General features: G+C 37.7%; 1 protein-coding gene across 1 annotated transcript in view; it reads right to left on the bottom strand.

Annotated features, from left to right (window-relative positions):
• Window positions 1-25,889, bottom strand: part of LOC110832969 (uncharacterized) — a 65,726-nt gene that overhangs the window by 11,723 nt on the left and 28,114 nt on the right. Inside the window, exons 2-3 of the mRNA XM_087351223.1 lie at window positions 2,951-3,102; window positions 1,078-1,146 (exon numbers count right to left, since the gene is read on the bottom strand). Coding sequence (XP_087207349.1) covers window positions 1,078-1,146; window positions 2,951-3,036 — 155 coding nt within the window. The 5' untranslated portion in view covers window positions 3,037-3,102. The remainder of the gene's footprint in view (window positions 1-1,077; window positions 1,147-2,950; window positions 3,103-25,889) is intronic.

The following is a 25,889-nucleotide window of genomic DNA, read 5'->3' as shown; positions in this document are numbered from 1 at the left end:
ATATTTAGGTCTAGTTGGAACATAGAACCTCAGTCTGATAAGGAGAATTTGTTACCGGTTGCAGTTTGTGGTTACAAAGTTCCTCTTCCGAAAAGAAGGGGAAATCCTGTGCGGTAAAAGTGGAAAGACATTTGGTAATTTATATACGATTTTTAGGACAAAAAATGTTCTTGAACTTTGCTGTGCTATCTTCCAAAAAGGGAACAACAAGCCCACTATCATTGCAAGATGATAAATACATTTTGTAAGTTTGGTGCTTACGTTGTTCAAGCAGTGTGGTTTATTGTAGAAGTGGGTCAGAGATACAATGTAACAGACGTATGCCAAATGTGCAGTTCAATGAACTAGAGTGGGAAAAACAGCAAATGATGTGATGTCTGCCTGTATTATGAGTGCGGGAATTTTAAGAGATTATTAAAAACAAGAGATAACATTCCCAGAACTACTGTTCATTACTCCCTGTACATCGGACATTGCGTGAGCTACTTTCACTTTTCAGCATATTCTAATTACACAGTGCCTGCAAGGTCACGCCTCCCGACATATCGCAAATCCCTTTCATTCACTCAGAATATCACACTTTCACCCAAGGAAAGTTAGGGGAAACTTTCATGGTCAATGAAATGTAAAAACATCAAATGACGCTCATGAATAAGAGAGTTTTCGAAGTTATAAAAGTAACAAACATTAAAGCGAGAAACAGAACCATGTTGTGACATGAATGTCAACTACAGTTCGTGTAATGATTGTTCTTTGCACAATGTAGTTTGAGGCCAACTGAAAAATCTGATTCGGCAATGTGACATGCAGTTTAAGGCAGGCTTGGTTATAAGAACGAAAGTTTAGTCTCCTCCGCCATCCTTCTTTCTATGTGACCTGCTTAGCATTACAGTTCTCAGTAACAGATGGACCTAAACCCGAATCTTCAGCGTCTCCTATTTTGACTAGGAAAATATTATACATTGAACTATACATGTTAACCGTGTTGGCCGGGCTGACATGAGCGCTCGGCTCTGGTATTGAATGTGTAACAAAGAGAAGTATAGAACGGTTACGCGTTTGTAGATAAATATTTACCACTTATCGATCTCAGTCACAAGCAACATTAAGCAACAACCATGGCAGGAAAGCAGAACATAAATACTTCTGTAAAACAAAACAAAGTTAAAGATATAAAACAAGTGAAACAGCCAGCAAACAACACAGCATATAGACAAAAAAAAGAGAAACAAGAAAAAGTTCTGAAAAGAAAAAAATTGCTGTTAAGAACCAAAAATGGCGAAAAGCAGGAAACATGTCAGCATTTGCAGAACCTATGAAAGCAATGTGTTGAAGCGCATAACTGAAAGAAGGAAAACATACAGATGGAAAAAATTGTTATAGTTAAAGAAGCAATTTTGTCATGCATGAAATTTCGTTAAAATTAGCTGGATTCTCCCTCCACCTTTAAATAATATTTTATTAGCCAGCGCCCAAGGGTAAATTTTTCCATCTGTGCATTACAGTTCATCTAACACCTTCACAATAAATTAGAATCTTGCATTGAACCATTTCCACGTTACGCATGAGATATCTCACTTTTTCACTTAAAGTACTGAATTTGATGTTTGATAAATCACTAAAGAAAAACTCTCAACCGTTAAATATAATTATTCGTGATTTTACAACTTATTAATTACATGTTACCTAGAAAATGTACTAGCAGAAGGACGCTTATTTAAAAGCACGATTAAAGTTGTAACACCTGGGTCTCACTAAGTTTGAAAGCATTCTAAATTTGAAAGAATGGCTGAAGATTTTAAAGTGCAGAAAAGTAAGCTATAAAAGAAACCATTGGCTCTACAATTCTTAATTATGCGAAGCTACTAGAAGTAAAATGCTACATGATATACACAGACATATCATCGAAAGGATTTAAATTTTTCTTTAAAACATATTTTGAAGGTAGGGACACTGTTTTATATATCTACGATTTTTCCTTGGCCGTTTTGGTACAATCTTTCGAACATAATCTTTCGCGGTACCAATTAATGAATTATTTATGAAGCATGAAGGTACAAAACATAGTCATATCACAATGCGTAAAGGAACTAACAATACACGAAGTATCAAGAACCAAATATCACTTGTTCACAGACCCATTTTTCAAGAGTGCGAAAACTCGAAACCTGTGATACCTATCGAAAGTTTTAAAGTTTGCCATCTGCTAGTAATTACAATTTGAAAAGTAGAGATTCTATAATTTTTACGAAATAACTGTTAACTTATAGCCTTTGCTATTCACATGAATATGCATATCGGAAAGAATGCCTTCTATGTAAGTGTTGACGTACATCCTTCTTCAGAAAGTATTCTGTAGCGCATTCGACGATGAAATTCTGTCGCGTCTTTCAATTACTGAACATTTCGTCAAATTCAGATAAACTCTGGAGTGAGAAATGACAACAAACGATGTTATCAAATTACGGAGTTTGGGTAATTCACCCAGTTAAGTTGTTACCGACACATCGCTATAAAACACAAACTATCTTCTGTAATTATTTCCTTACGTGACACCACTGAATTCTGTAAAAATATTATAGTTACAGTAATGAAAGATGATGATATTAATAATAGAAGCGCAAATAAAAGTATACAGTATTGGAAAAAAAACATACATCTGAGTTTCTGACCACTTAAGTAGGATTGGAAGCGTGCAGACTTTTTTATACGTATATCATGGCATTGCATTATGAAACAATGCACTGTTGTGTGATAAGGCGTTTATGACATCAGAGTTCAATACTGTTTTCAAGGGACAGAACACATACAAACGTTCTTGCAAAGTGTTTTGCATTCGAAGCAATTCTGTGTTATAAGATGACCACACTTTTATGATCTTAAGAAGACATTAAAGTGACTTCAATGATCGAGAAATTACGCACTCGTCAACAATGATGCAATGGCTTACCTGTGAGGTCTTGCGTGCGCCTGAGAAACCGTCAGCAGCGCGACGAGAAGGACGACCCAGAACACAACAATTGTTCCTCTCCTCATCTTGAGCGATGTAAGCCGATGCAACGGACTTATGTAATCCAACACTCTGGCGTTGTCGCTGGCTACCTGTGTCAGATCAAGCAGTGGTATGACTCTCCGACCAGTCACCCGCATGTTATATATACATTATAGGGCAGCCCGCCCACTCAGGGAAGCCCTGTGCCATGACGCAGCAGCCGGTACAACCAATCAACCAATCCCTGTTCGCGCAGTTATTATGAACTGTTTGTTGTAGGTTATGTTCTGTCTGCTTTAGTTTCTTTACTCCTTCTTGCACCTTTGAGACAATTTGTGGGCACCAATCGTTTCGAAAACTGGGTCTATATTTTTGATTTGAGGTTTTCACAGCGGTGAGTATGAAGATTTCTGTCTTCTGGATTGTTGCGCTGTGTAGTCTGGTCGATGTTTACCAACGTTTCAGAGGTCATACTGCCTCCGTCATCAGGGCGATGAATGTGCCTGGGTGGGTGGAGCTAGGTTGGGTCTATATTTCTTTAACACTTGTTTATGGTCAGACAGATTTAAAATATTTGTAACTTACAGATAATAGCAGCTGTTTTATGTTATGCTAAGTGACTTTTGGCTCTCCCTGATTTTTAAGAACCCATGGAGAGATGTATCTCTGAAATATGGTATGGATCTGGACGAAATTTAGGAGGAAAGGTGTGAACTAAAAGTTGCTGATAATGTTCAATTGTAGTATAAGTTCATCCCTTAAACAACACGCGTCTCGTTAACTGTGCATGATAAAGAATTGAGAATGGAAACCACTAGCCTTGTACCGCAAATGCTCGATATTAGCTGCTCAGTTTAGTTCTGAGGGAGATATATGAATTAGGCAGACAGGGAATAACAAAGAACTGTACAATAATACAACAAGGAGCTAAATAATTTGTACTCTTCGTATGGTAACTTACTGTTAGAGTGTTTAAAACAAGAATGATGTCATAGGCATGGTATGTAGCACGCATGGTTAAACTGAGAAATGCGTACAAAATATTTTGTCGGTAAAAATCTTGAAAAGACCACAATGGAGATATGATCATAGGCGGCCTATACATGAAGATTTTGACCTGATTTAACTGGCTCGAGATAGGGTATAATGGCGGGCTTTTGTAGAAATGATGAACATTATGGTCTCATAAAAGCAAAGAAAGTCTTTAACAGCTGAATGACTATTATATCTCAAAGGAAGTTCTGTATCATGGAGTCCGTTACTTAGTTTGCTCTGTAAACCGTTCAGCACTGTCCACCCATAAAACTCTTTGGTCACTCGTTGGAACATAAAAATTTCAAATTTCATCTTAGATGTCGTAATTTCGTCATGCGCAGGATTTTGGTGATTTTTAAGCGTTGGATGAGGCAACCGCAACTTCTTACAACTGTTCTATTATAGTAACAAAACCTACATGCTCATGCTTGGTATTCGCCGAATGTTATAAACGATATCTGTATAGTTTAATCGCTTCTGAGAAGACTGAATCTAAAAACGCAGAAAGAGATTTGGCGCCTTCTACAAATCGTGTGATTCATATTTTAGAAAAAGACGTGCTGGTTGAATACGTAACTGTAACTCTGAATATCCCAGTCATGCACCAAACTCATGTGTAAACAACGCCTTAATTCAGAACTAGCGTCTTGGTATTATACTACACAGTCAGCACAGCCCAGCAAAGATGTTGATGTTCGTTTCCATGGGACAGTTCCCTCTCGCTCTCCTTTTTGGTTTCTTACTCTCTTTCTATTTCTACTTGTTTCCTTTGCCTTTCTTTCTATGTTCAACAGTCGACTCGGTATCATAGAATCTAATCCCTGATTCGGGTGGCTGTAGCTACGTGGCTGGTGAGAGAAAGGTCGCCTTATGGACACAATGAAGAATTTTATTTGAAAAATGGAGTAAATGTTAACCAAAGTAAACTAAATTCAATTTATGAGATTGATTAGTCCATGCAACGTTTTCGCAAGCATTTGAGATAAGCTCAAAGAAGTACTTAAGCTCTTATTCAAAGCCATCTTTAAAATTGTAAGATATAAATTAAAATTAAAATTGTTAGACAACACTTCGTAAAACTCTGCAATATTCAATTTAATTAAAATCGGGCTATCCGCTCTCGAGCCTGCGCCATAAGATGATCACGCTCTACGTCATGTCAGCTGCGCATGAACATAGTTCACTTGTTACTGCCATTCTATAGCTATGGCGCCTTTCGTCTTAGATAAACCTCCATCAGGCACCGACGTGATTTACAACCATCACGTTGTCGCAATAATGTGCAATACGGCTTGTCTGTACGTTAACGTGCAAATATGCATGATTACGATGACACTTCATATCATGCGTGCGACAGATACCGAAGGTGATTGGAGGACCTGTGAGAAAATACCAGCAAATAATAAAATGAGCACCATACTTAAAATATGTCTTTGGGAAAATCCAGTTACGTAAGATATGTCAGAATTCGACATTCTCAAACTTATCATTCAACGTGTGGCGTGTTTAATCAGATTTCTTTCACTCAAAGAAATACCGCAGAGTGGGTTCGATCAAGCTGTAACGCTTATGACGTGCACTGCGGTTACAGTTTACTAAATCCGTAATGTCCCGACTGAGAGACTTGTGATTTTCCTCAGTTCCTCCACTCGAAATTCTGGATACATCATTAAAACAGGCAACGAACTCTTCCTCACGCATCTTCTTATTTCACCATACATGATCGTTCTTTCGTCACAGGGAGAAGACTTCTTTCCAACCGTATTTTAAAGAGACATTGGATGACATTTTTAACTTGTGTAATATGCAAGTGTTAACAAAATGTTACCGACTGACTAATCAAACAATTAATGAAATTACTAAATTCTAAATATCTGCACAACAAGGTGTTAATTAAACTTACTAACTCTCGTAAGTCAAATCAAACACTCCCTCCATGTTTGATCCTTACACCCAGCCTCCGTAAGATCCACTTAGTTTTCCTACCACTTCCCTCTCTTTGGCTTTTCCAAGACATTCCCTCACCAAAATTCTGTTCGCATGTATTGTCTCTCAAATCCCTGCTCCGTGCCTAATCCATCGAAATCTCAAACATTTCCTCATACTAATAACACGATGTGGGCTCGATAAATCACGATATTCCTTATTATATAATATTCTGAATTGAAATGTTTTCTTCTCTCACAGTAACAGAACCATAAAACACGAACTATTTAAATGTCTAAATTTTCTGGATATGCTTAGAAACTTACAAACTAAAATCAACAAGAAGATAGCTGTCTTCTGGGTTGTAGCGCCCTGTAGTCTGGTAAATGCTTACCGACGTTTCAGAGGTACTTGTTGCCCCCTCATCAGGGAGATTCGCTCATAAGACAGCCAACTTCGTATTCGCCGCCATGAAAATCTCAAATTCTACTAAATTCAGCTCGTTCCTAATCCTGAAACTGTGGCATGATGATGACTTGGCAACCATTATCACCTTATCTGCGTAACACGTTAAACTCAAAGTAGACTGCAGCGAAGCAGGATTAGCCTGTGTGTGGAACAGAACTAATTTAAAAGTTGTTTGGTTGCTTAGTATTCAGCCCACTTTCTGCGTTTTTGAGGAATGCGAGGCTTACCGTTTCATGAGGTAAACAAAGCGTACGCTGTAAGGAAAATCCTGTCGGTGTCTTTGTCCCTAACGAGTTTTGAATCGGTTGATCGATTTTAATTTAACTTGTCACCAAGGCCATGCTAGTGAAGGACACTCCAGCTCGGTACTTTCCAATTGCATCAACAATATTACCACGGAGAGAGGGATAATATTAAGATAGATTTTGACGAATGGCGGTGGATTGAAGCTGCTCAGAATCGTGTATAAGACGGGATTTGTTTGGTAGCCCACTAAGAGTACTGAAGTTTCAGATTTGTGCTGCCAAAATATTATTATATCACGCTATCTAAGTACGTACAAGTGCAATTCAATATTCATTGGAGAATAATGCAAGGCGGTTACATATTTTTGGCTGCATTCATTCAGTTCCTTGTTGAATTAATTTCCATGTAAAAAAAATTATGTAATTTCAAACATGTTGAAAAACCAAGCTGCTTTTGTTCTGACACTCACTTATCTTCATTAACTTAACAAATTAGGGCCTGAGGCCATTTCTTTGATTCAAACTTTTCATATTCAAAAACCACATTATTGGATTTTCAAACTCAGCATAGTGCTTAAGTTTTGTTGGTGAAGTTTCTGGGAATTTACTCACACAGGACTAAACCGGGTCTATTCGCAAAGGAAACACACTTTTATAATAAAAAAAGCTGTGTGTTTCTGACAAGACTGATTCAGGATTGTAATGTGGAAGTTTTTCACAAGAATTCATACATAAGTTAACACAAAGCTTCATTGTTCTGTGTTGAAACATATAAGTTGCATTCAATTTACGGACACAGGGACCATGCAAAAACATAGTCTATAAATGAAACTCCAGAAATACACACAAATATGCAACATTTCACTCTCGTTAATACAGTGCAACAATTTCACCCGTTTTATCATTTCGTGGTATCTGTATAATCAGAAAGCTGGTTACAGTTTAAAAAAACAATAAATTAAAGAATGAATCCGTTTGCAAACGTTTTTGCGGAAATAGCTCCTCTGGTAGTATATTTCCAACATACTGGTGCAAAGAGAATTCTACAGACTTTAATTCAGGAGACATCCGTTCAGAATTACAATAGGGTTACCAGCTGCTTTCTACCTGCTCGTATATCCACAAATTAAAAATGGCAGAGTGATATTATACATGTGGTATTTGATGTTCTCACGGCGGTGAATACCAAGATGGCTGTCTTCTGTAGTGCCACGTGGAGTCTGGTATAAAGTTTACCAACGTGTCAGACGTCCTTGCTGTCTCCACTATCAGAGCGATCTAAGATCATGCATAATGAAACGGAAAAGACGTGCGATGAAACAGTCGTGGGCTGTTGCAACACATTCTTAAGATTGCGAGAACGACTGAAGACATCGAAAATCCTGGGCTGGTGAGCCAGGACTGTAATGGAGACAATTTGAATGAAAAGTAAAGAAAGCAGAAGTTGAGGAGGCGAGGCAGTTGTCACAGAAATACATGAGTCCATCCATCAAGTAGCAAACAATGCAAAAGTTATCAAACAAACTTCAGTTTCAAATGTACGTATTTTACAAATATACCTCTAAGCTCTTTTCGATTCTTGCTATCTTATTTAGTCAAGATGTCGATTTCTTGTACGAGTTTACTAAAGTACTCACTACGAATACCACAAGCCTATATTTTCTTTTTGTTTGTTTGATTGTTTCTTTCTTTCCTTAAATTTATAGATGGAGTACTCTCCTAATCTAAGTTAAATTGCATCGTCATAACCAATATAAGGAGTGAAAGTTAGTTCCGTGTTAAAACCCAGGGCAGCATGACTCTGGGGCGGTTTAATTGTAGGTGCTTCGGTTTTCCCCTGCTAGTCATCATCAGTCAGTGTTTTGTTCTTCCCCTCCGGTGCACCTTCAAAGGTTGGACTGGCTTCGTGCCTAAACCGGAACTTCGTAGGACTCGGGGAGAGGCAGTTAAGTTCATTGCTTTCTTTTGAATCAGAGTTCGGGCAAAACACTAAGGCGTGTAAGTTTCGGAACAGATATTTACCCAAGTGAAAATGATCGACTGAAGGTAACAGGGTGCGAAGCTGGACATTTTAAAGGTAGAAAAGTAACAGAAAAAGTTCTTAGAATAGCCCAATAAAGACATCGTGGTTTATTTTATACCCCACCCATATAACACGAAACTTGACAATTTACTGTCTATGTAGCCAGGATATGTGTCTAAGAAACTATATGGAACGGAGCAGTCTATCAGAAGGTGATAGTACAATCAGCTAGTCAAACTCCCCGTCTTATATAGAACCTGAAAGTTAATTTAAATGTTCACAAGAGACAGCCATTGGTTCCCATCACGAGTTAGATAATTCCAATTAATTCCCTGTCATAATATTTCCTAAAGATCGATTTAATTTCGTCCTCCCATCTATAACCAGGTCGTCCAAGTAGCCTCTTCCTTCAGGATTTCCAGTCATAATTTTGTACTCATTTCTCACCTCATCATTCGCAATGCACATCCCGCCCATCGAATTCGAACTAATTTCATCACCGAAGTAATATTGGTGAAGAGTGTTTAGGCCTAATTATGGAGCCGCTAGCCGCCATTTCTTATTTCCTCCACGTTGCTGTCACCTCATCCCACTTATTGTTAGGTCCAAATATTCTCCTCAGCACCCTTTTCTCAAACAATCTCTAAATGTGGTATCCCCTTATGTGATAGATCGCCCTGATAATAGAGGCAGCATGCACCTCTGAAACGTCGGTAAACTTCTACCAGATTAAACGGCGCAACAACCCAGAAGACAGCCATCTTCAAACTCTGCCGCGAAAATCTCAAATCCTAAATATTTTATGTCTTGACGCTTTCGGAAATTCAATGTGAAATATCCATATATATGAAACAGAAATGAATGTGTTCTAGAGGAGAAATAGTATTTTAAAGTATACCTCGACTGCTCACTCCCGAAGCATTCAGCAGGTATGGATATTTCAGTTTCTAGAAAAAGTGGCTTTGAATATCTGGACGGTCGTGGTTCGATTCCCGGCACGGACAGGATTTTTTTGTCGCCAAGTTCAGACCGACGTTGGGGTGCGTCCACCATGTTTTCCAGTGGTGTCTATTGTAAGTGTCAAACGGCTGGACAGTGAAGATGCCTTCATCGTCAGATACATGGAACTTCACCTCAGAAAGACCAATGCTTGAATGACTTCATGGAATGGCGCTTACTAAAAAATAAAACTGGACTAAACAATTTGGCTGTGATATGTTATGCAGAAGTGGATGAACGATACAAGACGCGCTAAGCACGCTTCAGATTCTGTCTAGTCACTCGCAACTCATGTTATGACAAGTCCTACAAAGATCAACAATGATGTCTCCTTTCTTTCTGATAAGTCTGCTGCTGTTATCTACAGACGATTTCTTAAACGTGACAGAACAGGTATAAATAGAAGGGTTCCCACGAATAATAATATTTACAGTATGTTCGCACCCAAAATAATGACTGATGCAACAAGGAACTGATACTTCAAGTGTTTATTTGAGATGGCATACATGAATACAGTCACGTTTTAGATAAAAAGTTGCATAAATTCCAGATAATGTACAGACCTATTACATGTCTGCCTGAGTATAAAATAAAATAAAATAAAGTGATGTCCGTTCTGAAGCAAAAACTCTGAAAAAATGTTTGAAAATTTTGATCCTCCAGGATACAATAAGGAATGAAAATGTGAGACAGGTTCCTTACCCATTCTCCAAGGAAGGGAGAATTCAAAATTACGATTATGACACAGTTTCTAACTCTTTCGGCTCAGATCGGCTTACGCAAGCACTCCATAATCTCCTTCCAAAATATTTTTATTTTAAACTGTTCAAAATATTTATTCTACGTTTTCTAAATTAGCAATGTATTGAAGCTGATAAAAGGAATGTTTTTTTTTGGCCCAGTTGCAGTACCTAGCCCACGATTTATTACGTACATTACAGATGGTCTCTCTCGAAAAAAACTCAGGCTTATTGGATATTAGCACAGTTTATACAGTTGTTCAGAAGAGGTCTAATAAATTCATCATTAGGTTGGTAACATTCTCCTCGTTCCTTATTACTGTTAAATTTACTTCAATTATATTCACAGTTAATTCGCGTTTTACACTCACATTAAACGCATGTCTTTGACGATAAATATGTTACTGAAAGCAACGATGTTCCTAAAATAATTTATGATAGGCTTCAATTTCAATTGGATATCCAAGGTATATTTCCACTACAATTCAAGAAGAAGTTGAAACGTAAATTACATAAGACAACAATTTTGAGAACTGTTTCCAGTTGGTGTGAAAAGTGGATTCATGCTCAGAACAAATAACGGAAATTACAAGTGTTTGTAAACGAAGTATTCAGGAAAATTCTGAGGATGATTATGTGGAACGAAGTTAACAATTGGATGATTTTACACAAAGAAAGATTTTATGATTTACACACGATACTTAATATTGTTAGGACAATGAAATAAAGGTGGTCACGACAAGCTGTGTAACCGATTTGAAGGCGATAATAAATGCATGCACGTGGGAAAAATTCTTAAAAGCTATTACTCGGACGACCACGAATTAGATGTAATATAAAACTAATATGGTTATTATTGAACGTAGTTGTGAGATGGAAGATAAAATATTTCAGAGAACTCTGCAACAGTTGAATATTTAGTGTAGTATAAATCCAATTTGCATTGAAAATCCTTGTATAAATATCTTGACTAGCCAAAATATTGAACGTAAAATATAAACATTAAAGTGAAATAACGACCTGTCGCTATTATAATTCTGTATAGACGAGTGATTATAGTTCTATATTTTATAAAGTAAAAGAGGTTAGTGTACTGAAATACGTGAGTTTAATAATAGACTCACAGAAATTATAATCAGAAATATAATTCAAATGTTCAGAATATCTTCCGTAATTCCCATTTGACAGTATTAGTGTAAAAACAACATATTTTATATAACTGCTGTGTCGTAAATTTGTTCCACGACTGACGAGCTGAGAATTATCTAATGAAGTTGTAAAGATGAGAAGTAACTAGAACTGCCTCAGGTTCGTTTGCAAAAGTGAGAATTTAGTATTAGCGCTGCACGATCGCGACTATTGACAACAGGTGCTGAAAGGGGGTTTATTCACCCTCGTATGTCCTGAACAGAATCTGATGTAAGCCTACGCATGGGTATCGACACGGGAGGCAAGCCAGGAACCTGCCCCTCCCCGACCTTAAAGTTTTGGTAAAAATAAAATTATAAAAAGGAAAAGTAATATACTAAATATTAACACAGAAACTGTTTTAAAAATTGTTCTCCTGTCCTACAAACAGACACATTTAACAATTTCTTTAATAAAATTTTCCTTTAATGTTCTCAACTTGTTCTTTAATGGCTGATGACAGGGCAATACTCAATTTTGTTGAGATTAACTCAGCCTTAGGCCACGGCCATTGGAAAAGTCCAACAGAATAATTGTGCACACCCTGTTCTCAGGGTTAAGCTGAAAAAATTATAAATCATCTAATAATTTTCACCAAATACTTCACTTCGTGATTGGTAATATGTTACTTATTAACACAAATACTTATCAAGAGAGAAGGTTAGTCGCTTGTGAAACACGAATGTGACCACGCAAGCATTAAGGCTGTTGCCTCAGCCAAATATTAGCATTTGATTCCCCAGCAAACAATTCGCCCAGCATTAGGGCGTTAATCCTTGAGGGTTTGATTTATTCAGAGCAATACCAATTTTATTTTCAACAGTAACATTTAAGTCACTTAATATTCCCGTACTTTTTTTTTATAAATTCACATGAATAAACTCCGGCAAGTCCTGTAATTGTGGTTCTTAATGTGAGAATTTAGGACACGGTATGTTCTGCTTAAAAACTATAACAAACCGAAACATGCAAATTTCATGCAGTGTGTGTAGGAAAATATTTGTACCTGAACACATGGATCAAAGTAGGAGGAAATCGAGAGTATTACATAACGAAGATGATATGTGCAAACTATCACACTAACTGGCTGTCGAATTATGGGTTTGTGGTTCACAAAGTGGTATTGGGGCAGGGTTTTTTTATCGAGTTACATGATTTTCCCCCGTCAGAATCATTCCACCGCCTCTCCGTATTCACTCATATATAATCTGGGGGGAAGAACACTCCTCAGTTCCTGAGAAACTTCGTCTCACCCCATCGAAACAATAACATCAACAATCAAACCAACCAGGCTATGCAACTAAGTAACTGGTTGACTGTGGTAAAAAGGAAAATACTCGAACACCGCTGAAATCGAAGTCCACTTTTGAACATTTTTAGGTGAGGGATTGTTAAGCTAATGCCCAATCCGCGACAAGACAACTATCCCTTGTAGGCTGTCCGCGACTGCTTAAGCGTTACATTTACATTTACAACTTATATCTACGCGGATATAAACAGAAATGCATTAATACTAAGAGAAAAGTGTTGCTTCAGTTACATTCACATTATTGAAAGAAGTCTGAGACAAAACGTCTACGGAGACAAATCCGCAAGCCTCATGACACGTCTGTGAGTTTAAGACACATATTAAAGGGATGTTAAACCTCAGCTGAAAATACAAAGAGAAGCAAAATGATACGGTAAGTTAAAAAAAGAAGAAAAGCTATACAGTAAGGATTTTATTTAATTTTCTCTGGTATATTTTCTAAACTTTTGTTTTCTTAATCGTCTGGGACAACTCAATAAAACTGGATGACACAGCTAACACATGAAATTGCTTACGTGTTTTTTGCCCAAGGTTTGTAGTGCGATGCGTTCTGGTAGTACTTCTGTCGTTCAGTTATGCAATTCTAACATCCCTCTTCCACTCCGCTGTTTTAGAAACTGTATGGAAAGTATTATGTAACACCTCATTCGATTACCAAGGACTGGTGTAACAGTTACTGATTATATTGACTACAGTCGGAAAAAAAGGGGGTTTACAGCTTTAAGTGTATAGTTATTAAAATTATCCATGATTTCCTTATTCCCCCAACGTAAATGCTGATCACATATGCTGAAACAGGACATCTGCATTCGCCCAAATTCTTCCTCATAGATCTATGCCATTCATCACCATATTTTCCCGTTTGACTCTTTAACTGAATTAACCTCCATTTAACGCTGAGGTCTCGGAAGCATAATCCATGGTGTTCTTTCGTCCTCTGTAGTGATTAAGCTAAGGGATGGACAACCGAGGTTCGTTTTCCGGAAAAGAGACTGTTCTGGTACCGCGTCCAGAGAATGTGTGGGCCACCCAACTTCTTAAAAACGGCTACCAGGGGCTCTTCCCCGGAAGAAAATTGGAAAACTGCGTCTTTGCGGCAGGAACCACCACTGACATTTGTTTTATGTCTGAAGTCACATTTTCTTACAAGTTCAATATTCGAAATTATTAACAATTTTGACAAAACTTGGTTTTGGAGGTCTTCACTGAAATGTGTCTGTTAAATTTAATTTTGATTCGTATCGATCCAATACAGCTGCTACCGAATATGAAACTCGAATTAAACTTCACAACTTTCCTCAAAAAGGATTAGTTTCAAAAACTGGTTTATTACAACATAAATATAGATGTAATTATGCTGTAAGGCTTCTACTCAAAGAATATTTGAATACAGTGTACGAAACTTAATGAAACACAGGACAAATAATTTATGATTATATACAATGCGTATGCGATGACTTTGCAGTTTTTATGTTTTGATCTCCATCAAATACATTTCGAGGCTAATGAAATAAAATTTCGCAAAAAAAGTATTTTAAAGATAATAGTACTCTATGGGAGTACGTAACTTACCACATAAAAAAAGAAATATTCTAATACTTTAAACATATATTTCGATTGAACTAAGCAGTGAATACGTTTGTGCTTTGATATTCTATGTATTCAAATAGCACATCTGTTTCTCGACCCTTAAATCATAAAACTGGAAAACACTACATAAAATTCCGATGTTTTCTACTTTACTTAATAAAATAGTATTTTATAACCTAAATATTACTAATGTTGGGCCATAAATTCTTGAACATATCGAATATTTATCACATACCTTGGTTTATTCAAGTATCTCCGCTGAGGAGATAAAAGGATACTCGTTTTATCACTCTCCACGCAGAAATTTGTTCCACAGATGACGTAATATATTAACTGTCTTACAATTACAATTATAATTAATAATGTTACAACAACGTATGTGTTTGTACTACGCATTCTGGATAACTAGGATCATTGAATGCGAACTTTCTCGCTTGTATTACTACGAACGAAGATAATGCTGTCCGTCGGTCAGGAAAACGGAGAAGGTACTAGCTCGAGGCGCGCGTTGCCACAAACGAGAAATGACCGCCTATCGGGGGCGAAGTTCACTCGTCATTAGCTGAAGCTTCATATTAAAGTGGGCCATGCAATACAACATTATAAACACTATACAGGACAGAGGTCCACGTCGTCCATACACAATACAGACGTTTCTCCCAAGATCTCTGATACAGAATAAACACATTTGTTTGTTTATGTCTACATGTTTATATACTATACATTTACTACAAGACTTACACAGAGGAGCAGGAGAATGAACTGTAAACTGAGGCTTAGTGCATAACACGCGGTAGTGGTCTATTGAGGAAATATTACATTTTCGAAAAAAGACTGAGGAAACCCTATGATTTTATGCCCTGAGATAAAAATCAAGATTATTAACATTAATTAATTAAGAAAGCAATTAGAAAGCAGCATTACTAAATTTGTGGACATCGTCTATCGTCTAGTATTCTTAAAAGAACACGCCGTTTCATAAACTGAATGTTCAGAAATCCAGTAATAATAATGTAACACACGTATCATCGTCGGATGGTTTTAGAATTTAACTAAATAAGTAATTAGTAACTAGTATATCCCTCCCACGTCCACAAATCGGAATAATAACAACCTATAAAAGTGTTAAATTACCAGTCTCACTTGACTAAACCTTCGGGAAAGGGGGTTTTAAATTTGTAGCCCTGAGCATATTTATGAAAGAAATCTTTATCATCATAGCGAAAATATGTATTTACACCAACTTGCTGGGTCCGTATCTGTTTGATAGGAAGATGAATGGGTCCCACAGCCATGGTGACGAGGAGGTGACTTAAAGCAGGCTACCAACAGCGATTTGAATTCCAGCTCTTTGCCTGTGGTTATCCACTTTACTGTCTAGGTTATCAGGGTTAATGTGTGCAAAATTATTATACTGGACTTCGTCCATCGTCTAAATTATAAAATCATAAACTCACAACGTTTCGAAAGCTGGATTCTAAGGCCTCAGTCCAGGTCTGAGGCTAGCTAAACCAGGGGGCCCAACAGATTGGTTTTTTATCCTATCCCCCCTTTTTTATCTGACGGCCAAAGCAGAATCAAACTTTCGAAGCGTTGTCATTTTATGATTTTGTAATTTACATGATGAGCAAAATCCGATAGAACAATTGTACACATTACAGCGCATCATCGTTATAAATCTTCAAACTTCGACCATCAACGTTCAGACTGTATAATAAGTAAGCAACAAAAATTAAAGAGATCATTCCAGTTTCTAACTGCTTACATAAGTGGCGGAATTTCATTAATTAGAAAATTAGTTCACCCGTAGGACAGGCCGTTTCGCGGTCAATTTGCGTAAATTCCTAAGCAGCTATAACAAGTTCACGAGTCCGCTGCATGTGATGAGATTGTGGGTGAAAGTCATAACTAATCTGTCAGACAGCGTTCTGGAGGGGAAAGTCACCCTGCTATCTCAAGAGTCGAGCAACAACCGACTAGATTCAAGGCAGCATGGCCTAAACCGTTCTAACGATAACAATGAATTATGTAACAACGTAATTGAATAATCAAAACAAAATATTTTCAGGCTACGTACAGAAGGCCATTTATGTATTACTAATATTCCTAACATGTGAAAGGTTTCGATGTAATTTTGTCCCGACTTCAGAATAATGTTATCGGGTTGGTCGCCTCCGTCTGTCCTTATGTGCTGTTCCCCGAATCGGCTGCACACGTCAACATAGAGAGATAAAGAATGGCGGAAAACTTCTTTATTGCCTCGTGTCAACTGACTCTGAAGTTTCCTTTCGACAAGAACGTGTCTTCGCTGATCCAGTATCGTCCTCATGGACTTCAAGAGATATCTCCTGCTTTAGAGACTTCTTCAATTCTACGATTTTTGTAAGCGACGTTGTTATTTTAAAGCGACGCAGAAAGCATACTTTTAAGTACAATTTGAGATTCTCACTGCGGTGAGTAAGCAGATAGTTGTATCGCCCTGATGATGGAGGCAGCAAGGACCTCTGAAACGACAGTAAACGTCTAATGGATTACACAACGGTACAACTTAGCATTATGGAAAAATCGGGTTGCAGAAACCGTTTGTTCAGTTTAATTAAGGAGTTAGGGGCAGAGAGTCCGGATTCAGCGTCGTCACGAATGTAATTTTCTTTAGTAGCTCGTTTCATTAATTCGAGTGCATTACTTAGGCATAATAAGTTTTAATATCTGCGTTTATAGTTTACTTCTCTTAATTTCTTTATTTGATTTATTTAGACCGCGTTATATCCAACATGCATTCGTGTTTTTAAAACTCGCGTCAACGGAGAAATGAATGTACAAACAAACCCTTCTCAAGTTTTTACCCATAATTTCAAACAAAAAAACCAGAGTTCATATTTACAAATTTGGTCTATCGTAAAGACAGGCCTACGTCATCCGCATTCATATCAACATCAGACACACATATTTTGAAGGTCACTGTAAGTCGTGCGTGTCTGTCCAGATTAATTACATAAAAATGTTCACAGTTCGCCATCGAAAATAATCTGGCGAGTGTGAAGGGTCAGTAAATGAACATTAAAGAGGACCAGCAGCTACTAATTAGCACTCATTCGATATTCACACAATATTATGTCGGCCTATATGTCCATACAGAGTGTTCTATTTAAAACGAAACCCTAACTACAACAGAATCTGTAAACTTCGATAACACCATCACAAGTGTCCCTTCAACGTTGCGAAGCATATAGCCTGTCGCCGGACATTTTCCCTATCGCAAACATTTCTTATGTCGGTGCATTGCTTCCTTACTCGGTACATACTTGTGTTCCAGAATGTGCACGCGTTCTACTCGTTAACACAAGCTTGTTCGCACCTGCACATCTCTTGGGCTTGAGCAACGGCCTATCAACTAGGGTGATCTTGACTCAAACGTCACGAGGAAGGTGTGAAGAGTCTATTACTAGGGGGTGGATGTGCTTCTGGTTTCATTTTTGTGTCACCACATAATTTTTGTTGGATTCCCTTTATTTTTTATTTGTTTAGTGATACCTTCAGCAGCTCCGTCTACATTGCTTGCAATGATTGGGTGATTAATGAATAACTAGTTAAAAAGACTATGGAAATAAGCGGTCGGTACATTTCTCTAGATGGACTCAGAAGAACATCAAAAAGAAACCTTTAGAATAGGCAGTCTCCGAGACAATATTTAAACACGGGACACTTCCGAATACGAAGCAGGAGAGCTAACCATTCGGCCGCCACTTTGAATTAAGCCTGTATATAATATGACACTATTAGGCCTATTAACTACAATTTTCGTACACCAACAGTTGAGAAACAATGAAATAGGTTGCAGCAGAACACTCCCATCATCTGGTAGAACCGTGGATTCGACCTAAGATTGACCTATGTCCTGACGTTACAAAGTCATTCAAAGGTCAATGGCAATTTGCAGAGGACCAGAAACATATGAATGGATGTCAATACGCATAATAGACTGCGCAATATTAGAATAGTCGGGTCAGTGTCCGTATAATGTACAGTTACAGTATTCGGGGCAAATCTGTGAGTCCCAACTCCGTTAGGGACCAAAGGCACCAGTAGCAGTGCTTTGTAGCGCGCAGTCTCAGTTCCTACGTCGGTAATGTCTTTAATTTGCATAGTTTTTATCCTTCTACCTAGCGACGTGGACGAAATGCACAGTCTGGTCATAGGTACTTTAACTGCATGAAAACTTTATCATCTTCATTGCATTCCTGATCACCTGATTTCATCCGTCACTGTCGTCTCTTCTTCAGCACAATTGGTACATTACATATAAAATGTGATCTTCACGTTGTGAAGCCGTCTTGTAGATGGTTACTAACGTTTCGGAGGTACGTAGAAATTAGAGGCAATACCTTCCTCAGAAATGTTGGTAACCATCTACAAGAGAACACGGGCGTCATAACCCCAAAATTACAATCGACATGTTCTTGAGGATGACTGTCTTCTGGGACGTTGCACCGTGTAGTTAGGCAGAAAGTGGCCGATTTTAGCAGTACTTGTTGCCTCAATCTTCGGGACGAATGGCACTTTTGAAACGTCGGTCGTCTTCTACCAAATTACACGGTGCAACGTCCCACAAGACAGTCATATTCATATCGTTGCTTCGAGAACCACAATTGATATCTTCACCAAAATGACAAACCTCGAATTTCTGCAGACTACATAGCACTTCAGTGTCATGAATTTTTTCTTGAGCTTTTCCGATCCAACATTTGTTACAACTGTTTTGGCAATAAATGCATGGGTCTTAAACTCGGCCTCCTTCTGGTTTGTATTTTAATATTTGGTTTATATGCCAAGATATAACTTCAGTTTCAATTAATTTTTGTAGGATAAATGTATAAATACGGTCAGCTGACTCAGCAAAATGGAGCTCACTTCGGTTATCCGAAGGACAAAATTAACCGAGTGTAAAGAGATATGTTGTGGGTGACTTCAACAGTCGTGATAGTAGGATGTGGAATCATCATAGTGTAGATCAGATCTAGCTTTAAAGAATTAACATCTAATAAAAAGTAAGTTTACTTAGTTAACTGACGATTTTATACACTTATTTCGGCAAAAATACATACCCAAGCCTGCAAATTATAATTATTACCTTCATTCGAACCTGGTGTCATGTGACGTTGCTGAAATTCCAAGTGATCATTTTAGGCGTTAGACGAATCCCGGTGTGAGATGAGATCTGTTACTGAAGTACAGTACGGGACAAAACAAGGCCCATATTTACAAGTCGAAGCAGAGACCTTGTTACAAGGTTTTAGAACTGTTCATACTATATTGCCAGTAAATAGCTCACCTACCACCAGTACATTTAATTCCTTAATTTAATTAATTTCATTTAATTTTCATGCGGACTTCTGGGGTTGGAAAGACACTAGGTCCCCTTCATGTAGTCCTCAAATTCTGCTTTTATATACCACTGGGAAACATTCAAAAATTTTAAAATTAATTATTCTGCTGAACGTAGAAAAAAAACATGGCAGCCTCGCTAAATCTAGAAGCCTATAAATAATTTGGTACTGAAATTAGGCCTGTAAATTTTTTCGAAAATATAAATAAACACACCTGTCAGTAACAAATTTAAAGGGTTCTGAGGATGGTTTGTTACCATAAGCTTGTTATTTCGGACATTGTCCATCATCTTGGTTATTTGCTGCCTCCATCATCAGGGCGATCATCGCCCTAATAATGGAAGCAGCAAGGACCTCTGAAACGTCGATAAACGTCTACCAGACTACACGGCGCAACAACCCAGATGACAGCCATCTTCAAACTCACAGCCGTGAAAACCACAAGTCCTACATATCTAAAATTTTGATTTTATGAAGTAATAATAGTGGACCCAAAAAATACGTGCAAAATACAAACACAAATATGAAGAAGTGTCAGGAGATAAGCTAGATCACATGAAATTAAGAATAAAGATAAGAAGAGAAAACTAAATATGTGTCTGTTAAATACGGAAATAGTGAAACAATTAGTTTTCATGTTTAATTAAACGGGAAAATGTGTTATTCATTACAAGTCAAATGACAGAAACACAGGAAGGCCACACAAACAAAAGACAGTCTTAAAAGTGAAATGGGCTTATGTCTAATCCGTTGAATGAGGGAAGAATAAAAATAAATATAAACCAGATGGTAATTACGGGACACCAAAGACTGATTTAACTGATTTTGTAGGTCGACATTTGAAGCGCCAAGGTTCCATAGTGTCGAGTGAGATGGGAATCGTGAGCAGGCAGCCCACTGATTTTGAAAGGAGTTACCCGTGTCCCATCTGGCATACACATGGCGACACTTAAGGAAATTATGGACCCTCGATCATGCAACCGGTAGCAGAGCCGATAATCGAACCGCCCCCCTCAAATTATACCCCAGAGCAATACGGCTACGTCTTTTATCCTGACGGCGGGTTTCCTTAGTCACCAAACTACACAGACATAAATCATATTGTTTAGTTCATAAAGTATTATCTACCGCAGTTTAACAATTTGTCAACACTCTTGCTAATCACACTTTATCACCATTTCCCCTCTCCTGCTGCACTTCTGCTGTCTCATTTCCCTCGCCTCTGCAGACCTGACGTTAGCTAACGTACAACAACGCATTTGCGTAAGTTCAACTGTCTGAAATCGCTTACTAAATTTTGTTATAAGCTGCATATAGCGAAGCTAACAAGAAATACATATTAACAGTAACTGCTAAATATGTTGAAATGGTTCATCACATAATACTACAATCTTTTACGTTTTACTAGTATTTCAGGGTACAATTTACACTACAGCAGATTTCGACTGCTTTAAATTTGACGGATATAACTTGAGCGTCTCGTAGCTTCGTCATGTGCTAGGTCAACGTATGTTTATAATTTATCTAAATTCAAAACTTCACACGTACACTCCAATGGTTCTTTATTAGCATTAAACCGAAAGTTAAATGTAGATGAACTTTCAAAATGTTATTTGTGAAGAAGCATATCAACATGAAGATACATTTTAATCTCTTCTAAGAAAACTATGCTAAACTTATTTCAGAATATAGCCTTCAATGGCAAAAAAATTCCGTCTTGAGGACGCTTTTAAACACTGAATACCTCTTTCAACATTAAAAGGCACACGTAATAGATGAACAAAAGCAAGATTCAACAGAAGCAGACAAGAAGAAACAGTATGGCTGCTGTTTACACAGTCCTACCTGTTGCTTGGTGTTTTGGGAAAGAAATGACGCAATAGGGTTTTGTCAGCTGTGACAAAGCACCCAAGTTCGCTGGATTCTCCCACTACAGGAAGTTTAAGAAATACAAGCTGGGTGGGTTCTTGCGTACTGAAATACGTAACTCTTTGTTTGAAATGTCGTCAGCACATGGGCCTACCTGTTACGTGATATTTTCACTCAGTACATAACGTGAATGCATAACAGGAAGATCTTTATATTCAAACAAAACGACTTACAGTATAAAAGTAGTGCATGACATAAAAAGACTTACAGGCCTCTTTCATTAATGTATGTAATTTTTTATCTTTATAAAATAAGAAATGTTCAGTTGCTCTGCTAAGGAAGCTAGTGGCGAGAATATTCATCAGGTTGTGCAAGAAGGCGATGCCACGAGGTGTCAATATTGTGTGAATGAAGACGTCAATCACGTTTCAGAGAAATTTCCTTTCATTGCCATGACGCTGCTGTTTATTCATCCCGGAGAATTCAAGTAATCTTTGGGAAGCAAGACAAGTCTCATGCAGTCATCGACTTTCTCATTTAAATCTACGGTATGTCAAATCGAGTCTAGGAAAAATACCCGTCATTCAGTTGGCCCTGAACTGGTTCAGAATCGATCCTATCGGGGCGTGTGGCGTTGACTGTTATACATTCTTTCGATTTCATAAGAGGAAATTGTGAATAAACTGTTATAACTAGCGAAATAAGACTCTGGCTACGATGTAATACTATTTTACTTCTTCTTAATTTGTTTTTCTGTTTGTTTTCATTCACTGATGTCTTGGTAAAAATAACTGCTCTTCCATAAACTCCCTAAACTAATGGACGTAACGCAGTAAATTTGCAGCAGAAATCCTCTCAATTATAATTAGGCCTAACGAGCGTGAGGCAGCGTGCCCCATGATATCTGCTATCGGGCCGCTAAAGAAACTAATAGGCCATATCGCGTCTCCCCCAACCCCATTTTTCTTATCAATAAATATAATGTTACTTTTCAAGGGGCGATGATTGATGAGAAATACTATAGCTTTAATTAATAAGTTAAAGGACACTCGGAGGATACGTGGTGCATTTTATGATTATGAAGGACTCTATCTTAGCTATTTTAATACTAACTGGCACTAATATTAGATGCTTCTTTTCCGAATCTGTGACTCTAGAAATATCACAATGTCAAGTCATCTTTCGAATTAAATTAATAATTAAAATTTGAAAGATCAAGTTAACCCTGCATAAATAACGAGCGTAGATACTGCATAAATAAATGCCGATCATCAGAGTAGCCACACTGTATGAGGCGCATCATGATCGTCGTATTGAGATCACAGAGACATGGTAAGGGTTTCTGTATTCCGTTCTCCAGTGTTGATACAGAGCTTTGAAGACCTTGCGACAGGACGTTGCCATGTAGACTATCATGGACATTAAGAACAGTGTTAACAATAAACAAAAGAAGTGCGTAATATTAGCTTATTATATTTAACGAGGTTTAAAACGTATAATCCACGCGTGATCTTTGCACCTTGCCATTCTAATTCCTCCTAGCGGTTACGCTGTGCAACTTCTTAAGATAATGTGCACTATAGAAATTTATTTCTGAATTTATTTACTGATGGAGTGTAGAGGCTTAAAAGTGGCAAGATTATTATGGATGGTTTTACAGGATGTGAAGAGGGGAGTGATAGTAACTTATTACAGTTGCATCGAGGGGCTACAAAGCACACGAAACCCTGAATCAATATATCTAATTACATGACAGAGATTTTCGTGCAGTCCGATTCTGGACTTTGCCCCGTCTATTATAAGTTCTTTATGAAAGTTGTAGGATTTTCTGGATGTCGGAATAGGCTATAGAAAGGCCTCTACCATTACGACAGAGACGAACAAATACATTAATCGGTTTACATTCAAGATGCTATTAGATGTTCGTTCTTTTCGATTCTTCATCGTCACCATACAAAAGCAGCCGTCATCAAATTTCGTTCTAAAGTGTCACAGCACAATCGTACACCGCTGCAACACGAACAGCGACTGAAGACAGTTCAGAACTCGCAGCATATAAAAACTAGCAACGCTGTACTGATGAATTGAGCCGAGCACCTAGAGGGGTGAAGTCCTTCCGTGGTCTTCAAACATGCAGTTTGGTGACGGCTACTGTAACCAAGTCACTCTTCAAATTTTAATACGGAAATATTAGAAATAGTCTTGCATAATTATACTGTGATAGACATTATTGTATTGTTAAGGTACATGTTGTGCAAACTAGATAATAGCTAGATGGAGTGCCTGAAATTTTTATAGGTCTATATAATTTTCAACGTGACTGCAATGAATCTCTGTGCTACATAGGCCTAACTATGAATTGTATGAATGATTTAAGCTCATGATATACAAGAAGAGTCTCGTGGGAACCAATTTGACCATGCTGTTAATTCATTTGAGCCTAACCCCTGAATGGTTCTCTAGTTAGATCGAAAGTACTTTTGAAAATGGTTACATTCCTATTCGAAATACTGATCCATTGGATATGTGCAAATCGCCTTGCCATCGTCAAATGGTTATACTTTTTATACGTTCATGAGTGTATTCCAGAATTATTTATGCAGAGTATCTGCTAAAATGTTCTGATGAGCCAGTAACAACTGTGAATGATTTACTTAAATATGAGTACTGGCATTGCAGTATATGCGAAGATTATTTTTTATACAAGCCGCAGATTTCGATAATCGAGCCAATAAATTAATGTGCTTATCGCAGACTCTAAATTTAAATTTAAAAACTTTTGCAACACATCACTTTTGTTCTGTCTTTTAATAGCATTCCATCTCCGTCCAAAATTCCCAAATGTTGCACTATATAATATGCTTAGGCCTATAAGTAATAATTTATAACACAACTATTTGTCTACGTGTTTCCTTTCAGATTTATTAATTCGCATTTTAAGAAAATCGATAATCCAGAACTAAGCTTTATGAAAATTATAAGTTATATTTAACATATTAGAAATAAAAATTAAATTTTAAGATGGCTGTCTTCAGGGTTGCGTCGTGTAATCTGACAGAACCTAACCGACGCTTGCCTTGATGATGGAGGCACCAAGCACCTCTGAAACGTCGGTAAACTTCTGCCAGACTGCAGGGCGCAACAACCCAGAAGACATCCATCATCATACTCGCGGTCTTGAAAACCTTAAATCTCACAAAAATAAAAGTTGTCAAACAACTTTTAATGTCGACTCTCAATACAAAATTTATAATAAAATCCACTTAATAGTCTGGGAGATATAACAAGCGGACAGATATTTCCTGTCCTGCGTGCATGTTAAACAATGTTGTATGTGGTTATGGCTTATATATGGCAGCCTGAAAATAAAAACAGAAAACAATATAGTCTGATGCGATTCTTTACAGCCAACAGAACAGTATGAAGTAGTCGCAAGCCCGTTGTGAAGCGTTAAACAGTTGTGCCAGATGTGATTTTTGGAGTTTCGAAGGCGGAGCTAGAAAGAAAAGAGGGTAAAGGGCAACGGAGAGAAAACTGGACTGAATTGAGCAACCCTCTGCTCTGCTACAACAGGAACACGCGGAAGAACAACCTTTCTTTCTCTTTGGGATTCATTAACTTCGGGAATCAGAGAAAGCACAGTAATACAAAAACGCTTTCTCTAGTGCAGAAGTTACACAAAATCGAATGAGAATGGAGCGATTGTGACAGATAAACTGGGGAAGGAAGTGTCCGTGGCCAGTTATAAAGGTCTGTGGAAAGCTTAGCCAAGATAGCCGGCCGTGGGTCTGAGAATCGAACATCGGACTTACTGAATATCGAAGTAGGAGTGTTATCGTGACTCTCTGTTACAAGAATGTATCCATTATACGCTCAACCTGCACAGACCTCCTTGAAAAGCTGAAGGTTATTGAGCTGGTCAAGCAATTCATTGGTTTAATAAACCCAACTTCCCAAAGGCCTATCATTGGAATTTATCGAAGCCAAGAAGGTGGCTGTCCTGCAGGTTATAGTGTCGTGTAATATGACAGACGTTAACCAAAGTTTCAGAGGTATTTGCTGCCTCCATCTTCAGGGCGATGAGTAAGCCGCACGTAATTAATCAGTTCTGTCACAAA

Source organism: Zootermopsis nevadensis, unplaced genomic scaffold, assembly GCF_977971745.1.
Source record: "Zootermopsis nevadensis isolate Lab colony 2312 unplaced genomic scaffold, Znev_1.0 Znev_ptg000018l, whole genome shotgun sequence".
NCBI classification, from domain to species: Eukaryota; Metazoa; Arthropoda; class Insecta; order Blattodea; family Termopsidae; genus Zootermopsis; species Zootermopsis nevadensis.
Note: the sequence above shows the minus strand (reverse complement) of the source record. Positions and strands in the feature narration are given on the sequence as shown.